Source organism: Cariama cristata, unplaced genomic scaffold, assembly GCF_000690535.1.
Source record: "Cariama cristata isolate BGI_N322 unplaced genomic scaffold, ASM69053v1 scaffold10167, whole genome shotgun sequence".
Lineage (NCBI taxonomy): Eukaryota > Metazoa > Chordata > Aves > Cariamiformes > Cariamidae > Cariama > Cariama cristata.
In genome coordinates, this window is record NW_009624977.1 from 22,676 (window position 1) to 44,113 (window position 21,438).

The following is a 21,438-nucleotide window of genomic DNA, read 5'->3' on the forward strand; positions in this document are numbered from 1 at the left end:
TATATTACTCTGTGGGAAGTTTGAAAGAAATTTAGCAAAACATTGCCAAAAAAAATGTTTATAAATTAAGTTAGAGATATGTAGATGAGACAGACTGGGTTTAACTTTAGCGGATGTAGTAAGACGTTTTCAAGGGCAGAAATAATAGTGTTTAAGCAATACCTGTGATTACCTACGCTGAATCAGGTAGGGTAAAGACCTGACAGGGAATATATTCTGTGAAAACTCTTATTATCAACTCATTCTTTGCAGTCAAAGTGAAGGTTATGCACAGTGTCTTTGCAGTGATGAGTAGGTGACATAAACCTGGCAAAAACCAGCCCCTACCCTAAAGCTAGCTTGGTATATTCAGGCTCAGATCACATTTCAAGGGTGAGTATCATTCAGGGGAATAAAAATATCTTCAAAACACAAATATCACTTGCCAGTATTTCACAGGGGAACAACGCCTTCGTTAGTTCAGTAATCTGGGTAATTTCCTCCCTCTTATCTCCTTACAAATTTTAGAAGAGCAAAAACTGTAAGCAACCTGGAAAACTCCCAAAACAAAAGAACGTCTGCAAAACTCCTTTGCTACTTGTTTCCCAGCTTATGCGAATTTTGAGGTTTGTTAATCGTTAGCAAAGGTTAAGTATGTTTTTGTTACCTAGCAACCATGCTTAGTTTTTAAAAGTTTTGTTTCAAGTTTTATCATGTATTTATCTGTGTTTTTCTCTGCTCCTTTTCTCCTCCCTGGAATTCAAACTCCAGAAAGTTCGAATGCAGCCAGACATCTGAACTCACTATCTTTGCTCCTACCTGCTTGCAATAAACATGGAGAATCAGAACTAAAATACAAACCAGAACAAGAGAGCCATTGCTATCTCATCTACATGAGGATCTATTCTTAGCTGGTTTTCAATTTGCACTGTGATGGCTTAGGCAGAGAAAATAACCTAGAGCAAATCACAAGGGTATTTTTAGTCTTTGTGTTATTTATTTTGCTTTTCAGTGTTTTGGTTGTGGTGGATCTTTGTGCTATATCAGTTTCAACCCAAAAATGGAAGCCTGAAATGAGGGGTATTTTCAAAATTAATTCTGAAAAGTGTGATTAATTTGGGGATTACTTAAAATACTAGTCCTGCTGTGTTTAGCTTATGCTCATGTAGATTTTAACTTCAGACAAATATTTAACCTAGCGCACCATGAACTATAAAGCTTGTGCGCCCAAAGGCTTACCTGTTCTTTCCAAGTATGTCAGTTACTGTAATAAAAGATGTTACTTGTCTCTAAAACCTTTGCTTTGCTTCTCCATTTTACAATATTATGTTGACATCCTAGCTTAGCTAAAATCAATGGGAACTTTCCTATTCAGTTTCCTGGGGTCAAAATTTTACTCTGTAAGTGAAAAAACAAAGGCAATTTAAAAAAAAATACAAACATACCCTGAAGATACGAAATGCTAAAGTAGCCAGCTATCACAGCTGCTAAGCTCTTGTTTCTCCCTGGATGCCGTGGAGCACAGCACGCACGTGAACTGCAAACTGCCAAGGCCTCCAGCTGCCTGGGAGCTCCTTTCTTGGGAGCCGGTAGCGCAGGAGTTACCTGGTTGTCGGCAGTTTGCATTGTTTGTACTTCTTAACATCGATGGTCTTCGGCAAACGTTGCGAATGCAGTATGGTACAAGGCATTGTAAATGTACTGATGTCGTGAAACGGGTGCTTACTTTGGAATTTTGGCTGTGCTTGTAACATATCTATTTCTGCTCATAGCAGTGAGGTGAGCCTGAAGAAATACTGGAAGCGAGGGAGCATCGTTGCTTGAGCGCAATGAGGTGTATGCCCTGAGTCTTGATCCGTGCTGGAATGTGCCATTGTAATTAGGGCAAAGATGAAATTTAGATTCTCAGGCAGCCAACACAGAGGTGGATTCCACTTATCAGGACAAACAAACAAGCCTGTTTGAAACCCCTGTAGATACGTAGAAAGCTTTGGAACAGTAAGTGAGTTTATATTCACAGGATGAGGAATACAAAAAAGGTAGAACTAGAAGGACAGGAGGAACTTTTGCCAAACTCCTTTTATTTCCCTCTCTTTGGGAGGTTTCTGTTCTTCCTCAACCTCCTATAAGCAAAAAGGGCAACTGCCTCAGCCTGACATCACGGGAAGCAATGGTGAAAATCAACAAGTGTTGGTGGAGGCAGAGAAGAGTGGATGCCTTGGCCTCTACCCAAGGCTTACAAGAGCCTAATTTGATCCCTAATGATTGTGTCTTCAGCCTTCCCACTCTAGAAATGGCTTTTAACTCTTTACCCCACCTTGGCTGAGAGCAAAGCTAGTGTGATTGTTTTCCAAAGGGAAAAATCCTAGATGAAACTTCAGTGCGCAGGCACAGAGAAGAAGCAGCAGCGACCTCCAGAAGGGCACGGGCATGGGGCAGCCACCCGCCTGCTGCCTCCCACCCACCGCCCTCTCGGCAATCACCTGCAGAGGCACGGCGAGTGTGCAGCCTGCTTGCTTGGCAGAGACGCGTACGCCTTACCTGTGTGTTCTTAAAGGCCAACTGCTGCCCTGCATCTCTTCTCAAAGCCTGGGAAGCTTCAGGCAGGCGTCCACACTTCTTGTTGCTCCCTGAACAGGACTTCACCTCTAGGAAAACAGAGAAATATCTAGGGGATGGGACATGAACATGAGAGGTTCTTGCTTAATTCCAGGAGTGTCCCACTGATATGTCTCCAGATGGATACCAACCTGCAGCATAAGCCACTCTGGTTTGCCCATCAATGTTTTTATCCCAGTATTCATTTCCATGGTCTTTGGGTTATTCAGATCCAGAAAACTGACTTCATGTTTTTAATGTGCTCTTGTTTTTCTTCTACACAAAAAATAGTGACATTTTCTAGATTTAATCACCAGATTAAGTGCATTTTCCAGAGTTTCCCAAATTTACTTTCAGAAACAGCAACTGACATTTCCTTAAAAAAAAAAATAAGGGGGCAGGAGAAAGAAAACCATTCCTGAGCTGACAGAATGCAACAGTAGGAGGCAAGCATTCAGCTGGCAGTTACTTACTTCCTGGCATGCAATTTTAATTAAGGAGTCAGCATGTCTGCTACACAAGCCCACAGGAGGCAGTAACTAAAAATGAGTGGGAAAATGTCCATGGATAAAAAGGTAGGAGAAGGAAACAATGACACTGTATTTCAGGAAGCTAATTGAATATATTCACCCCTACTTTTCTCTAGATAAGACCTATTACCAAAGGAAAAGCAAGCACAAATTGCTGTATCACAGAATGCACAGGAATACCTATTTTGCAGTGCATAGTCAGAGATTCACTATTGATCCAAGACAATCCAAAGACAGTATCTTTTTTTTTTTTTTTTCAGGTAGGTCTGCATTTGCACCAGTTTTCAGATCTGTGCAATCAGGTTTTCTCTTTCTCTTTATGCTAGGGACATTGCATTCACAGCAATTATGCCTTTCACCAAGCAGTTAAACTGCCCAGTGCATAAGCAGCAGAAATGACCTGCTCAGGAGTCACGTTCCGAGATATGAATTGACATTTTTAAACTGAAGTGAGGCCAGAAATCTTTCTTTCCTTAGACCGTAGTTGTAGTGATTACTTAGCTAAGTAAGTCAGCAAGTAGATTGCTTTAAATCGTTTCCAGTAATTTTTCATAAATACATTTTTTTAACTCGGTCTGATGATTTTTTTCTTCTCACAGAGCCAATCATCAGGACATAGAGGCTGATTCATATCCTGTAGTTTCAACAATCGTTATTAATCATACAAATATCTTTCCAAAGAGGTACTGTGAAATCCTGCGTTGAAATCTCACTGTTGGCTCTTACTTTCTCCACTGGTAAATATTCAAATGTAACAGGAATAAAAAGGATGGAGCTCATGCACCTGCCTTGTTTTATATCTATACACATCAATCTGAAAGGGCTAGGACTAAAAATAGTTTGTGAAGGAAAAGCAAATTAATATGAAATGACTTAAAATTAGAGCTATGGGTTCTGTGGAGAAAAGAAGTGGTCAGTTAATCTCAGTCTTTCTGTTTTTCTGTCACTTTCACTTATGAACAGCTCTTTGGCTAGCAGGGACATAATTTATGCTTATGGTTAAATAAATTGCTGGGTGAATGTTAGAGAAGTACAATGAAGTCAGATGACAGAATCAAAAAATCTTTCAAACTTTTTTTGGATTTTTGTAAGTGCCATTTAATGAGCTCATTATCGGTTGAAAAATTATTTCTGAGAGAATGTAACTTGGGATGAAACACTGAACAATCAGTAATGACTTTCTCCCTCCTTCTGTTGAACTGCCTTTATAACTCGGGATTGATGGGATAGTGTTCAGAGCAAGCTGGGACCGCGGTGTGAGTTGTGTGAGGCTGTAGCCATCTCTTTCTGTTCTGTTGCTCCGCAGCCCCGGAGACCATATCAAAAAGATTCTAATGTCATTACTTAAGATTTTGATGTCTTGCTCATACGAACAAAATTCATGAAAAGGTTTTGTTTTTTTCCTTTTCTTTTCGTCTTAAGCTAACCTACAGGGAGAAATTTTATTTTCCTTTTATTGCGCAGAGGAGAAAATATCCTTGATTTTTTTTTCTCATAACCCTGAGAAATCCAGACACTGATAGAACAGCCTGAAGATTTCTGTAATTTAAACGAACTGACAATGATCACTTGAGGAACCATAGGCTCCCTGAAAATTGCCATAGTTTACTGACTGTCAGTTGCTTCTCCTACCTGTCCTAAACTACAAAATGCCCTAAAGGAATTGCAGAGAGCGACGAACAAAGACCCAGTAATAAGCTCTGTATAGTTGCAGCATTCCCAGGAGAGTAATTGTAGCCAAAAAATGGAGAAGGCAATAACCAGTAGTTCTGGGGCTACTAAGTTTTGTTCCCAGATCACAGCCATGCCTGTTAGTATTGACAGGTCAGGGTCTGCACAGCCCAGCCACCCTCTGCAACCTGCCAGCACCTGTGGGGAATTGGGGCTGATAACATCTGCCACCAGGTTTAACCAGTTGATGTTTCTTGGCTCTTTGTGATAAATAGCTTGAGGTACTAGTTTGAAGCCGGCTAAGCTTTTAGCCATTTTAATTTTAAACATCTTAGCCAAAGGGTTCTCTTGCCAGTCTCTCTCTCTTGCCTCTGGAAGGAGCCATTACAGAGGGCTGAAGCTGTGCTCTGTAGGATAGCTGTTATGTCAAACGAATTTTCTTCGGGGGGGGGGGGCATCCCTCTCACCTGGAAAGGGACCAGGCAAGTGGATTAATTGAAACATCCATACTGTAAATGGCTAAAATGTAGGGAGAAGAATTTAATCCAGAGAAAAACCTCCCTCCATTTCAATACCAGACTTTTAAATATCTCAGCTGCTACTTCAGCCTGTACTTTTGCTTGGTGAACCTCAGATTTTAATTTCCTCTGAACAGCAATGGTGTCTTTAAAGGTGAATTATTTATCCTGTACATGTAAAGAAGGGGCCAATGTCCAAACGATGCTACACAACTGCTTTTAATAAAAACTCAGTTAAAACTAATAGCATGCCTAGAGTGTCTCTCTATCATTTTATATGAAGACATGAAAAAGTTTTTTAGATGAAACAAAGCTGCCTTCAGGCAGTTTTAATTTGCAATGGAAGAATCAATTCAACTGATCACTATATTGCAGATAACACGGTTTCTGGCTGCATGGCAGGGATAATATTTTTATATGGATGAGCTGTTCTTGATTAATTTATTTGTGCTAGAAAGCTCAGGTAGGCCTCTGTAGGCATCAGAGCATGGTTACACTATGATTGTCTAAACATGTGCTCACATAGATGTTCATTTATTGCATTTAATTGATAGCAGCAAATGGACAATACTTCTTCCTGCCAAGGGCTGCAGGACGAAACCCAGGTCTTCTTGGGCCACGGTGGGGACAGAGAAGAGGTCCTGTCCCCTCTCAGCTCCCAAGTGCTCCCCTCTGCTCTGCACACAGCGTGTGCATGGAGGAGAAAATCTGGAAAAGGGAAAAGAGCCAAGGTCTTGTGGTACCAGGAATGGGGAGAGGTGGATGAGAAAGAAAAGAAAATTTGGAGGATAGGAATTGAAATATTAGGAATTTGCAGGAGCCTGGGGGCAGGAAGAACACCCCATTAAATGCATCACTGGTGGTGGACACCCAGTAGGGCTTGGAGAAGACTCCTCACTAGTCTACGTATGTTGATCTTTTCTTTAAGGCATATCCACAACATTAATGAAATTGTAAGGAAAATACTCCTTGGCAAACATTAGTTGCCTTTTGGATTTTTCTAATGGAAAAGCAATCTAGACTTTTAAATTTATAAAATTTAAAGGGAATGTGCAAGAATTATTTCTTCCTCTTCCAAATCTAGTGTCACCCTTATCTCCAATTTGACTCTGACAAAATATCCTATTCAAAGATATTCCATGATTTTATATGAACTCCCCTACTTATTTCAAATTGCTTTCCCAAATTTCCTACCATGAAACACATTGGTTTTGGGGTGTATATCAGCAACTCATATCTGCCTCTGGACTCAGGTCATTAAATATTTAAATATTAATTCAGGTGGTTTTTATTTTAGTGCATTGTTTGTATGAAGTGTGTAGGTAGCCCAGAGGCTTGCCAAGAACAGAAACAAAATCAAAACATACATGAGGGACAGAGAGTCAAAGAAACAGGAAAACAGGAGAATAATTGCCTCTGTCCATCATTTTACAGTTTTTAGATAAGTTTTGAAAAAATATTAACTTGTTTTCCCCCTTAGTTTTGTAGCTGCAGTCTCTGTGGCTGTGAGGAAAGTAAAAGCAACAGAGTGAGATGGTCTTGGGGCTAAAAAATGCTACTGAAAGAGAATATCTCTTTTTACAGGTACTTAGGCTTGTTTTTTTTTAAAGCATTTATCCTGTCAGGCAGTTGGATTCCCTACAGGACAGGTGGAATTTAAAGGAAAAAATATCATGGTCTTCAGAGTAAATCTATTCATAATAAATAGAGAGGAAAACACTTGGGTAGGTTCCCAAATAAGATGAACAAATTAAGATACTCTCGGGTATATCCAATTTATGTTATCTGTAAATTTATACTATACAACTGCAGCATTAAAAGCTCAATGGACTTTATCTTGCCTGGTATCATTGGCCGCTATCCAGTAAAGCACTTACACATTGCTAATTTTAAGGGCATGATGCCCTGGTTTCAAGCCAGAGTACCCAGCAGCATATTGGAACAAACCAGTGATAAGCAGTTTGACAAGCCCCGCAACAAATACTATGCTGCCACTTCTTACAGACACCTATATGTAGTTGATTCAAACATATTATTTTACCAATATGTATTGAAGATACAGCTAGATTATTCTTTTTTTCCCCATTTTTTTCAGTGCTAAACACAGCAGAATTGTTGCGCTCTCTGCAGTCTAACATCCAGATAAATAATAATTCACTTCTGAATCTGTATTTGATAAAAAGAATGGGAAAAAAAGAGAATGCTAATGTGCATTTCTGTGATGTCAATTTTTCACTGCTGCTGTTGCTGAAATATAGCCATAGCTTGTCAGATTAGGACTCCTGGAAATTCTGTCTGCGAATATATGTTTAGTTCTTCCACCTTGTTATGAACATTTTATTAGATTTTCACATCTGTCATTCGCTTACCATAAATGCCAGCAGTTGCTTTTTCTTCCCTCTACTTTTTTTTAAGTAAAAGGATAGTTTTCTCATCCAGCTTCAATCCAAATGACTAGAATAACAACAAAAATGCACCCTACCACAGCATTTTAATTTATTTCTAGCAAAACTCATGATTTAGAATATCTTCCTTTAGGTGAACACAGAACAATGAAAGAGCCATGGCCTTTCCAACCGCCATCCAACCCATAGATAATAAGGGTTGCTAGTGTTACATGTACCTAAGGCTAAACTCCTGTTGCCGGAATCTTTAAGAGCAGACAAGACAGTTGTTTGATCAGAAGTCACCTTTTGGCTTTAAGTTCTGTAAGTCACATTAATATTATTTCCATTCAGTGGCTGACCACATAGCACCAGCTTAAATTCTTGGACAGCAGTAATTGTTCCTATGGTACAAAGACACTAATTTGTCACAAAATGGGACTATTCATTTAAACAATATTCTGTGAATAAACTGTATTTATTTACAAAACTCTGTCTTAGTTGCAGACCTGTGAGACCCTTTCAGATGGTTATTTTCACGGTGGCCAAGTTTCTTGACACTGTGTCTTCAATGGATGTTTCAAGAAAACAGCATCTTTAATAAGTCATAACTCTTTCTTTTGATCTCCACATGCTAGCACTCCTGTCTGTGTGGGGGATTTGCCCTGTTACCAGCTGACATGGTTCTGGGTCATACCAAAGCAAAAGCAATGGTGACTGAACAGTTATTAAGACTGTTGGAAATTTGGGATTTATTCACTATGTGGCATTTTTGTATAATGAAGCATTCCTACTGGTTTGTGGGCATTTGAATAAGATTGGCCAAATCCTGATCCAGTCTCCTGAGGGATCTCCAGATAATTTTTTTTGTGTATGTGCTTGAACATATCTTTCAGGATAAAAGGAGAAAGGATTGTTTTTATAAAAAGTAGCTGGAAACTGAACTAGCTAGGAAAGCCAGCCAGCCAGTAGGGAAGCTTACAAAATCCCTTAGTTTAGGTGCTAAAAGGGATTTGAGGTTTCCTTTATCTATTTCTTTATCTATTCTTTATCTATCTCTATCTATTCTTTACCTATTAGCTTCAAAACATGGAATCACTGGTCCCACTGGGCTCTACTGTCTCAAGAGGAGGCTATCTCACCTACTGGGGAACAGTTAATCTTAGTTGACTTTGCTATTGGTAGACCTAGATAATACAAGATATTACCACATCATCCTCAACATAAGTCTCATCTGAGTTACTTTAAGACAATGCAAGCACCACTTCCCTTCCTTTTTTTTTTTGGAGCAGAATGATAATCGATAGACTACTCAGTTATCAGCAGGTGATATACTATATTTCTTTACAGCCACATTCGTGTCACAGTGTACATATGGGTTGGGTAAGAAATTTCGTATAAATCAGTCTTATCATCAGATCATCTAAAGCCCATTTAAATGATTCAACAATTTGGCTAAGGCAGACAAGTCCTGTACTGACCATTAGTATTGGTTGTTGGTGTGTTATGCAGGTGTGAGTGATTAATAGCGGTGGTCTGCTTATGTGGAATGCGGCAGTAACATTTTAAGCTATAACTGGACAGTGATGCATAATTTTTTCCTAATTTTTCAATCTGTTTGATCCATGCCATCCTCCTTAACAATACGTTGCTCTCCAGGTACTGAGTACTTCTGATGGCATTAAGAAGTAAGTGTTGCCCCCTTTACTACTGCAGATCTTCCACATTTTATCCTCAAGTTGGCTGCAATTTGCTAAAGCTGGAAAGTGGTGTGATGTACTGAGGAGAATTTTTGTTTTATGTATAGATTTAACGAAAGAATACAGTGAAAGTTTCGACACACGATGCGCCTTTTTATGACTGTCATAAGTCTCCATTTTCTCTGGCTTTTCTCCTTGTTTCAATGAAAATATTAATTCTAACTCAAATAATATTAAACGACTTCTTTTGAGTGTCAGCAATATCCTAGAAGAAAGTGAGAGAGACCGTTTTTTGTCTATCATCTTCAATAGTGTTGGTACAGCCAGAAGGAAAAAAAAAGGCACGGGAAGGTTGAGCTACTGGTTAGCATGAGGTAATGGCAAAACAGTGAAGAGAAGCCCCTGTCTCCTACCTCAGGGTCCTATCTTAGCCACCACACTGATCTTCTGTACATAAACTCTTTTCCAGTGAGAGCTGAGTGGTGAGTACCATGTTGCTACATGAATATAATTTATTATTTGATCACAGATCCATTAAACAGCTTCTGATGCAAATATATTTATAGCTGAATATGTCTATGTTGCATACTCACTTCACTTAACTGTGATTAGCTGAGGCAATGCCAATTAAAACTGAAACTTAAAAAATCATTATTTAGTTTCATCTTCCTTATATTTTTCTAACTGCTACCTGCAGTCCAATTAGTGGCATAGGCCATTAACAAACTCAAGGTCAAATTATATTACCTTTCTTAAAAATAAGAGGGAAATGAGCTAGAGGAATTGGAAATATCAGAAAGGCAAAGCTCAAGGACCCTAATAGATTTACTGACCTTTATTCTTGAGATGAGTTAGTAATCATTATAGTGCTGTGAATATTTTCTTAAATAATTTAGATGCCATTGCTTGCTCCTGAATAATTAGTTCAATAATGATGTGCATCCTGAAGCAGAAAAACATGAAGTGACAAAAAAGCCCATTTATATGTCTCTTCATGTTGAGAACATTTCTTCTGTTTTCATTTTAGCAAAATTCCTTTAGCACAAGTGGCCCAATAAGAAAGAAATCAGGTCAAGAAAAGCCATAGCTTAAACCACATGGTTGCCATATGTGAAGTAAAAAAAAACCAGTAGAACTTAATGTAAAATATTGAACTTCTAATTAAACTTCAGACAGTAGTTTCTTTTTTCACAGATAAACTGAATGTAAGTACCTCCTGTTTCCCTTAAAAAATTAGTGACAAATAACATCCATTCCACTTTTGTGTACATTTGAGGAACAGACACATAAAGGGAACCTTTGAGTATAAGATCTGGGTTCCCATGGCTTTTGCAATGACAGGGTCCTGAAGTCCGGATATCTGATAATGCCCACACTTCTGCTGTCTGACATGCACAAAGACACCAAGCTGAGCAGAAGCCATGAACTAGAACTGCTTACTGGTAGCTATTTATTGGTTCCTGTCTTTTCAGAATCATCCTCAGGCAACATTCAAAATGCATTACAGGTAGCAAAAGACATAAAAGATAAGGCAAAAAATTGTTTAATAAATTAACTAGAAGGAATATAAAGTGTAGGCTGTAACTTACAAGGGAAAAGGAGCAATTCTTAATGTCACCAAGAAGACAAAATCTTCAGTCCTTTTACTTTCATTTTGATTTTCATACAAAAGGTCAGTTGTGACCAGATGCTCAATACATGGAAATTATTAAGGGTATAGGAAGTAAATTAGAATAGGAAAAGAACAGGTGAAAGAACATTTGATTAGGTACGATGTACTCAGACCAGGGATAACTGATCAAATTTGCCCTCTTGAGTACTTAAGGAATTTACAGGAAACAACTTCTGAATAACTAGCACTTGTTTGTGAGACCTCATAGCAGACAGTGGTGTCTGCCAGGAGTAAAGAGAGATCAACTAGACGTGTCAAACTCACTCTGATATCCAGAAAGCTACTGAAACAAGTAATTAAATAATCAATTTTAAATATTTAGAGGATAATAACTTGATAAGAAACGGCCAACAGTAATTTATCAAGATCAAGTCATGTCAAAGAAAGCAATTCCTTCTCTGACTACCCAGTGACTTTCACAGGCCTAGTAGATGAAGAGGTAAGAAAAGTAATGTATCTTGGGTTTAGAAAGACTTTTGTTCCATTACATTATCCTAAGGAAATTAGGGTGATATGACCTACAACAAAAGTATATAGCGTGGGCATACATCTGTGTTCAAAATCTGCACTCAAAAAACAGGGGTCACTGGCCAAAATAGTGGAGGCATATATCCAGTAGGTTACCTTGAAGAACATTGTGGTTCATGAAGTTAGGGGCTTCTTAACTGGACAGCAGTAGGACAATATAAGTCCAAGGCCTATAGTGGATCACAAAAAAAGCGAGTTGCCTCTCCAAAAGGAATTAAAGAAAATACATAATCTTCATTTTGGAATGTATGAACAGAGGTGTGAGGTTTAAAATGATTATTGCATTGCACTTGGAACTGATGGGACCTTATCCAGATTTATCAGGTCTATCTGCCTATGTTACTCGATCCACAGAGAGCACCACATCTGTGCTCAGGAGGGACGTTGCTATACTGCGAAGTGACCACAAGAGGACCAAAAAAAGATAAAATCCTTAGAAAATAATTATTATAAAGTGGAAAAGAACTGAGGTGATTTAACAATGCAAAATGGTCAAATGTTGAAAAACCCACCGGCCAGACATCCTACTGAAAGCTTTCCTCTATACATTAAATATTTACACTTTGCTTAAAACATACATGGCTTTTCCTGTAGTTTTGTGTCATTTTTTCTCAGGACATCAGGCTACTGAAGTTCATAAAGGAGGTACTACCTCCATATACAGATAATGACATGAGCAGTACAGCTAATTAGACTCACATACTGAGTAAGGTACAGGTTATGTGTTTGCACGTGCTTGATTTCTCTACCCATGACTGGCCATTGGCATCATGCCCAGGAACATACAGAAACATCTTAGTTGTTTAGGCTAGAAAACAGAAATCTGAGTAAGGACAGAATGGCAACTCTAAGTTTTAAAAATAGACAAAAAAAGAATCCTTTAGGGAAACAATGAACAACTGGTCACCACATCCTCTGGTGCTAGCTGAGATGTAGTTGACTAATTTACGTGAGAAAAATTTAAATTGTATATCAGGGATTAGAATCTGTATTATACAACTTTCTGTAATGTACTATCCAAAGTCTACTTTCTTGAATGATTCAGTAGATTAACCTGGCATTTATCTGAATGCAGATCTCTTTTCTCACTAGAGATTAATTTCCAGCTGCAGTAGTACCTCCTGAAGTTAATAGCAGCATTATCCCCTGAAAATGCTAATATATTAACCAAATTCAAACCATTTAATTATTTTATCACACTTTTTGAATTTACAAGTATTCTTAATACAATTTCATTACTGTCTTGACTATAATCAAAACTACAAAGAAATATTTCCCCTTTGAATTTGTAGTAATAAGCAGCTACAAAAATGTTTCGCTATTTCTATGCTTTGAGATCTTAGTAGCTACAGGAAAAAAAACATGAAAAAAGCCCAAACCAATTCCTCATTCCAATCAATCTTCAGCTACTTTCACAATTAAGAAAGAAGCCAATATAATGTTGGCAATTAATTGCTCAGTCCTGCTGAGATGCAACATTTTATCCTAGGGGAGCACAGATCTTGGGAACCAGTTCTATTTAATTTGCAACCATAATCAAGTGATGTGATTTTATTTACATAGGAAAAGTGTATGAATTTTATTTACAAACGAATTTCATCAGGATGTGGCTCACAGCCTTGGGTAATCACACTGAAAGGGCTTACAACTATTCTTATGAGTAAAATGAGTAGGATTTTCTATAGCTCTGATCTGCTGCTAAATAACTCAAATCTTCCATTAATGCTGTCTGTCACCAGTTTCTCAAAAGGTTTTTTACTTTCATTTGCTTTGCTAACCTAAAAGACACTCACAATTTTGCTAAGGCCCTACACAATACAGTAGTTAGCAGTAATTAGTACTATTGTTTTAGTACTTTTTACTTTTCTGCTAACACTATCTACTTGTCAGGAAAACACCCCAGTGGTTTCAAATCAGAGATAGCTCGAGATTTCTCAGATGTGGAAAAGGAAGAAGACCCAAGATGTGCTTAGGGGACACTCATTCTGGAGGTTGTTGCAGAAGCTGAATCAGGCTGAGGACGTTTCCTTGGACTGCAAGCTGCTTGTAGTGGTGTCTACTGTCAGAAGACCATCTCCAGAGCTCTCCAAGAGTTGTGCTCCCAGGTGACAGAGCAAGGTAAAGTCCATGGGGAGAGGCTGGGCTAGGGTCGAGCTAACATTTAGCTAACTTTAGTTGTGACGCAGCTTGAGGGAGCGTTATAGACAAGAGACCTGTTTGGCTGGACCAAGATCAGCTGTCCACTGCTGTGCTTTGAAGGGAAATCAGAGTGGATGGGAGTTTCCATCTCTGACTTGCTAGGAGGAGACTTAGATTTCCTGTGATTTAGTCCCACCATGGCTGTGTAGCAGAAGCAGAAAATTCCTGGGCTCCTGTCAACTTCATATAATCGCCTTCATTGACCTTGTCAGCATCATGCATAACACAATCTATTTTTTCCATGCTATCTGTAAAATCATCTTGGAAGTGCAATACAACTGGAGAGTGAGGGGGTAAGTGGCTGCAGGCGAGCACTGGAAGTTTGGCTCTAATCATAAGGCTTTAGTCATAATCCACTATTATATGAAGGGTGCTCCACACCTAAGAATTTCAAGAGTGGTGTTCAAAAATATCAGTTGTGAGTTATTGCCTAAGCCATGAATTTGATAACTGCTACACTGAAAATATGTGGTGCAACCAGGAAAGGGTTAATGGCTTATTGGAATTGAAGAGTTGTTCTTAATGGGTGCAAATCTCCATCTGCTTTCACAGTGTGAACAGGGAAAATTACGGTACTATCTATGCCATCCATTTCCTTCTCCTCTGATGCATTATAATAGCATCTAAAGAAAGAACTAGCCAGCACATGGTTTTCTATATTATGCAAACTGAACTTTTCAAATCTATGAAGGATGTCAGCAAAAGTTGTCAGTCTTGTACATGGATCATTACCAGTCTTGAAATGTGAGGCTCAGAACTGCAGATTGTAGCTTAGTTTCTTTCTCTCTCTCTCCCCCTCCATCTCTTCCTTTCCTTCTTCCCTGCTCCCTCGCCCTTCTCATTTATTTTTTTTCATTTCTTCCTTTTATTTCTTTACAATAAGAAGCAGCATTTTGCAAGACAACATAAAAATCTGATAAAGGACAACTGTTCAGAGAAATCATCTAGAAGAGCAGAAAATGCTTTTGCCATTTGTTATGCATTCAAGCAAGTGCTACAATAAACAAGAGACTTTTAAACTGTTTACTTCTGCTGAGCCAAATAATAAAAACTATCAAATGTTTGTGGCTTAGTTATTCCAGACTTATATAGCTTGGAATGCTTATGTTGTGTAGCTTTAGTGCATGTGCTTGCCACTCTGTGTTTGCTTTGCTAGCTACATTCATGTTGTGCACAGATGAAGATGGACATCATATAGCACGAATTACAATGTTTGGGGTGAAGAACACTTATCTCAGTGATGCTCTGTGTACTGTAAAGGCTGAGCCTCTTAGTCTGATAAATCCCAGTGAATCTTGTGTTAAATCTCACTTATAATAAAAATACTTTGTTTTATTTTTAAAGAAAAACACCCGGCCTGAAGGTCCAACTTCTGTATTTCAACATAGGCTTTGAACTTTTTTTTCATGCTTACATAGCCAAAGGCCTATATCCAAAGAAAAATCTGTGAATCTGATTGCCTGCTTATCCTGGAAATATTAAATTACTCTCTCAAACTGTTCAGATTGATTCTTATTTTAGGCACCTCTGAATGTCACTATGCCTATATGTCTCTGTGGGGTGTGGGACCACTATCCAGCAACAGCAAGACATTCTCACCCTCAGCTGCCCAGGGTGAAGGTCTCTCCCCGTGCCTTGGAGGGGTACCAGTGGGAGAGGGCAAAAGTGAGATTGTGGTCCCAGCTGCCAGACCCAGACCTTCTCCTCACAGCCTGTTTCCCATGCTATAGGCTTATAGCTATCCTTTTGGGGCTCGTGAATTTTTCTCTGTTGGCTACACAGAGTCTGTCAGGAGGAGAATGCATCTGATAGCCTGGTAACATTGGGCTTTCTTTTGGGATGTAAAAGCTGTGGGTTCAAATCAGTTAGCATTTGAGAAAGGATCACGAAAGAAGTTTTAATCCTTCCTGTGTTGTTAAAGGATGTTGGAGGATGGAAATGGAAATCTCTAAGTGAAGGAAGCAGGTTGCACAAAAAAGCCCTGCAGCACTCTTGGATCGATGCCTGAGAACAGAGTTTCAGGCCCGTGCTTTTCATCAGCATTTTATTTTGGATGGTTTGGGTGTATCAGCTTGCTGGTTCTTCAGCCCTCATGAGGTACCTAGTTTTTCTCCACATCTTGTACAGGAGTTTTGAGAACTTAGGACAGCAATCTGAAGCCCACTCTTGGAGCCTGACACCCAAATTTCCACATTTGCCATGACTGAACATGGCAGAACCTGAGGCTCTTCATCAAAGGATGACCAAACGAAATGCTTAGAAGTGACTCTTCCAGCCATCCTTGTGGGTCTGCTCCAGCATCCTGACCTAAAATGATTCTTCCTGAATTCAAGGGGCACCGAATCAGGTACCAGGCACTCAGGGATTATTTTGCACAGGTATATGCATTGCTTTCTGTTTTTCTAATGAAGCACCAAACAGTTAGAGACTGTGATATATTTATTCTGTGTTTCTAGAGGAACCTAACAGAGAGCAGAATTTTTACTATAACTGCTTTATAAAGATAAAAGACCCTTCTCCTTTTTAAATTGTTTTAAAAGTGAACTTTTTGATATCCAGTAAGTTTAAATTACTCTCAGCAGGTACTCTTCTCTGCCATGTGTATCAGATGTTGAGATATTACAACAATAAAAAAGGTTTAAGAAATCTCAGGCACTTTTATTGAAAGATAACCTTTCTTCACCAACCACAATTTTAGTTCTTGTTAATTTATCACTAAATACACATTGGACTGTATGGCATTTGGGAAATATTTATTTTAAAAATAGTAGATCAGTATTGTAAAGGAAAGTTGTACAGAAATTGAACATTGTGCAGGTAAGGTAACATACAACAGCTTCCAAAAACACAAGGCAAAAGTATTAAGGAATAACACCGACAAAGAGTTCAATAATTGTTAAAAACCATAAACCATCAAATCAAATTTGCACAGACAAAGAACTAAGCTGGTAACTGAAGTTATCACTTATCACTGATAGCTGCAAAGCAATCTGGCACCTGTGCAGACCTGGCTGCTGGGGAATATCCTCAGTCCCAGGAGCTCCAGGGCAGCAGGATGTCACCATCAGGGTAGCTGGCTTCCCACCGCGGGCTACCAACGGCAGGGCAGGACACAGGACCAGGATTAGGCTTCTGTGCATCCAAGGGGTCACCAGAAGCCTTCTGGTCCTGCCAGCAACTGCACATAACACACAACAGTCTTTTGGTTGTTGTAATGAGTATACAAACTCGCTTGGTAGCTACACCTAATCAAAAAGTTGTAAGATCCAGGCTAGAAAGCTTTTTTTTTTCACTACACCCTTCCTGAGTTGCTGTGCTGCATTGCACCTCAGCAAGCCCTCAGGCTGTAGGCTGGTTGACTTTAAACAAGCAGACTCTTGCAGTAAACAAACACAAGTATTTAGTTTTAAATGTGCATAAGAGGATTTACACTGTAAGACTGATTTGACTATCTGATTGTAGGAATAGAACAGTCAAGAAGCTTTTTCTAGGGTTCACTTGTTTTGTGATTTCTGGTAATCTAAAAGCACATCTTCCAAAAGCAAAGTGAAAGTATATTAAATATAGCATGGCCATGGAAAAGGAGAACAAAGACCTGGCACATCTCCTCTAATGAAGTACATGGCAAAGGCTCCATTTAATTCAGCCATGAATAGAACCACAAATAAATAGTAAGTCATAAATATTAGTTATGTACTAATACAATAGACTAATTAGACTCATCTGAGACAAAGAAAAAAACACACCATTTTATATGAAAACCATGCACAAAGCAATTTACAAATAGTTAATGTCGTCATCATATATTAGTCAACTCTTAAAATAGCTATAGATGTGTTTCCACCATTTGTCACGATACTCACAAACTCCGGACAAAGCAACGAATACAATAGCGACATATGAAGAGCGCATTTTCTGCTGGCAGACAGCATGGTGCTCTGTGCCTGCAGTCAGAACTAAATCCACCCATGGGGTACCCAGAGAGCCAACCACTTTGAAATTCTCTTTTTCCTCAGTTTCAATGCTCTCAGGTGAGGATGTTCTAGCAATATTAATCTCTGCAGAGCCGTTCATTGTGACTTAAAAGGTTCTTAAAAGCTTTAAAAATAAGTTAACGATAACAACAACTCAGCTCAAAGATTGTGTCGGACACCTTCCTTAAACTTTCAGCAAAACAAGGGAAAAAAATTCTGGTGAAACCCTACATTCCCACTACTACCAACTCATTTATTCATGACTGGTTTACTTACAGGATGCAATCTCTCAAAAACCTCATGCCTGATCATTTCATTTTTGTCACTAATTTTGTACATTATGACAGTTAAGATGCTGGTCACTGAAAGTGAGTTTATTTAAAATTCTGCATTTCATTTTGTTAACTTAAAAATACATATAGCCCAACAGATGACTAACTTTCTTTACTTTACAAATCCTTCCCTTCTCTCTTTGCATATTATTCACTGTATACATAGATTGTAGTGAAAATAGTTTTTAAAAGGGCATCCTTCATTAAACAGTTTGAAACTGCTTTCTCATTTACAAGATACTTTGTCACACTGTCCTGAAAAAATAGTTTAGGGAAATTCTGTGGTCTGCATTCTGTGAAAATTCAGACACAGTGGGCTTTTCTTAGCATATTAACTATGGTCCTATGAATAAGCCAAAAAGTAAAGCAAGTAAACAACTGAAAATCATCCGGCACAAACTGAGCTTCAGCTGACACTGAAAACTGTATCACTTACTACAGTTGACAACTTCTGAAGAGTTCTGCTAAATGGTGCAAAATGATTATTTTCTTCTGTGACGATATGCAACTTGAACAGAGAATACAGATGTCAAAGCATGATTTCACAGAGCAGTGCATTCATGGAGCTCTGTAGACCTCAACGTCATATTCAAGGCTGAGGTTAAAACAGCCAATTCTGTATTGTGAACATTAATAAAACTGGGGGACAGCTCATAAATGGTTAACAAATTTCCTCTGGCTGAAGAACAGTTGCCATGTGATTATAATACTGGTAATCCTTTGCAGAGCAAACCAGTGGAGACTCAAAGTATCACGTCCACCGGGAGTGGTGAACTTAAGGTCACAAAGAGGACTGTCTCCCTTTTTCACATTTCATTAAAAAATAAAAAAAGTTTTACACATAGAAAAAAATCTATCTCAAATAAAAGGAAGAAAAATAAGTCTATTCCACTAAAATGAATATACTATCTTCATTTGTTAAAAGACAAAACATTTCACCACAAGGACAGTAAAGCACTGGAGAACATTACCCAGGGAAGTTGTGCAGTCTACAACTTGGAGATTTTCAAGATGTGACTAGACAAATCCCTGAGCAACCTGGTCTGAATTCAGTGCTTAACCTTGCTTTGAGCAAGAAGTTGGACGAGATGATCTTCCAAGATTCCTTCCACTCGAATACTGTATGTTACACTGTTTCCACTGCTCTTGAATAATCTGGAAATTACTGGCAGAACTGGAAAGAGGATACCTGGGAACCTTAAAGTAAAGCACTCCCTTAGCTGGTTTTCCTCTCTCTGCCTGCAGGACCTAAGGGCTACGTAAACCACGAGCTCCTTGTTTCTGTGCTGCACATCCTTCTGGGCAGACATCGAATGCTATAAACCAAGACCTGTATCTTGGATTAGCTACTTGTATAAGCATTTCCCTGTAGTACTTGATGAGTTAGAGGCTTCATTTAGCCAGGTGTTGCATATCTGTAATCATAATCATTACTGCAGGGGATCAGTTAACATTATTTGTATTGTGGCAGCTCCTGATTGGCCTAATCATGGACATAGCTCTGTTTTGCCAAGCACAGTATAAAAAAAAAATACAAAAAAAAAAAAAATAAAATGGAGGTAGCCATCCTAAAGAGATAGCAGCCTCAGTCAGGCTGAAAAGTGTGGTGGCATGTACAGGTAGCAATTACTCCCTGTAAATGTACCTAAAGGTACAAAACCATCATCATTAAGAAAAAGTGCTTCTTTAATAACTCATTGCAGCTGAATCTGCAACTAGTAGCTAATGGAAGCAAACTACATATATAACAATCCTATACACTCTATCCTGGTATTACAGAAGTCATGACTGACATCTCTAAATATGCACTATCAAAAATAGATGTAAACCATCTAATAAAGAAACAAAAGCGCTTTTTTGTTGTTGTTTTTGTTAGAAAAAATGGATAATTTACACTATCTGTAAAAGACAGATTAAGGTTTACAACCGTCATAGAGGTGCCCCAAGGGATGACCCAAGATAAATACATGCAGCTTTGATTCAGCCTATCACATAAATGCTCTTTACAAATTGCCACGGGTCTTCCCAACAGGTGAAAAAAACAATGCTGTAGTCCTTACTGTGAAAAACATGTAACAACCATATAAAAAGTCATTATTTGAAGATATCTTTGAACTCCAAACTTCCATTCTGACTACATTCCACTGTTTTGTGTTTACAACATTAACAGAGTCTAGTAACCTTAAACTGCCACCTGTCCTGTAGAGATCATGAGCCTTCTGGTGAAGATGCACTGTAGTCTTGGTTGATGGATTGAGCATCACACCTTCACCACTCTATCTTGTGCTTTCATTCATCAAGGGGATAGATCTCTACTTTTGGCAGAGAGCTATGATGATAATTTAGTCTCCATGCCTATAGATCATCTCAGATCTATCAATACATGTCTTTCCAGAAAAATACTAAATGACAACAACAGCATGTTTCAGTGAGGTCCTGGAAGGAGGTAGACTCAATGTATGCTTAAGCATGTATTCTCCTTCCAGATTACAAGGTGCTTAACAGATGAAGTGCTGTGTAACTGGTCATGCTGCTCTTCTCCATTTTCTGTGCATTTTTAACAGGTCTGTAAACTATGTATTCAAGACAATCCTCTGGCTGATCTTTTGTTTATGATCAACACCATTTCAAACAGTGTTTGAATCTAGAAAATAGAAAACCAATATGTTCTTTGGCAAACCCCAAATATCACCAAAGTAATAGTAAGAAAATTTATCTGAAATAATAAAATCTAGATCTCATTATTCGACTACCCTGAGAATGGGGGCAAACTGTTATGATAATGGCTATATACATTTATTTTTTCCTTCATAACATGAAGATACAAAACTTCAGACTAGCTGAACTAGATTAGAAACTTGATCTAACTTTATGATATCTAGAATGTCTAGCACTCTTCCTAATTAGACTCTCAGACTGAATCATCAGTCTCTGGGACTGTGAAATGCGGCATTTATAGTAATGTGAATCCTGACTATTGTGGTGACAAAAAACAATCCAAACCAATCCCCAGGATTACTTTTTTTTTTTTTTTTTTTACAGCCCAGTGCTATTTGTAGAAGTTATGTTTGGTGCCCAACTTGGGTAAGTATAGAGATTGAATATAGGCACTATCCATGTCATAATTCCAAGCATAACTACAGCAACTCCAATGATGTTAATGCCCAAACCAGCTTTCACCTACAGGAGAGGAAAAAGAAAGCAGAAACTCACATCAAGACACTGAAGAAAGTTTTTAAAATGCTAAAAATCCCTGTTGTGGAGTTTTGCTTAAAACTCACCATGTCCATAACAGTTAAATGACCATATGAAAACACAATGGCATTGGCTGGGTTTGCTACAGGAAGCAGGAA

General features: G+C 38.5%; 1 protein-coding gene across 1 annotated transcript in view; it reads right to left on the reverse strand.

Moving 5' to 3' along the window:
* Positions 1 to 21,121: 21,121 nt before the first annotated feature.
* The window catches only part of SLC13A1 (solute carrier family 13 (sodium/sulfate symporter), member 1), a 24,007-nt gene continuing 23,690 nt past the window's right edge, over positions 21,122 to 21,438 (reverse strand). Inside the window, 2 exon segments of the mRNA XM_009703421.1 lie at positions 21,122 to 21,265; positions 21,367 to 21,438. The exon segment at positions 21,367 to 21,438 is cut by the window's right edge and continues 19 nt beyond it. Coding sequence (XP_009701723.1) covers positions 21,122 to 21,265; positions 21,367 to 21,438 — 216 coding nt within the window.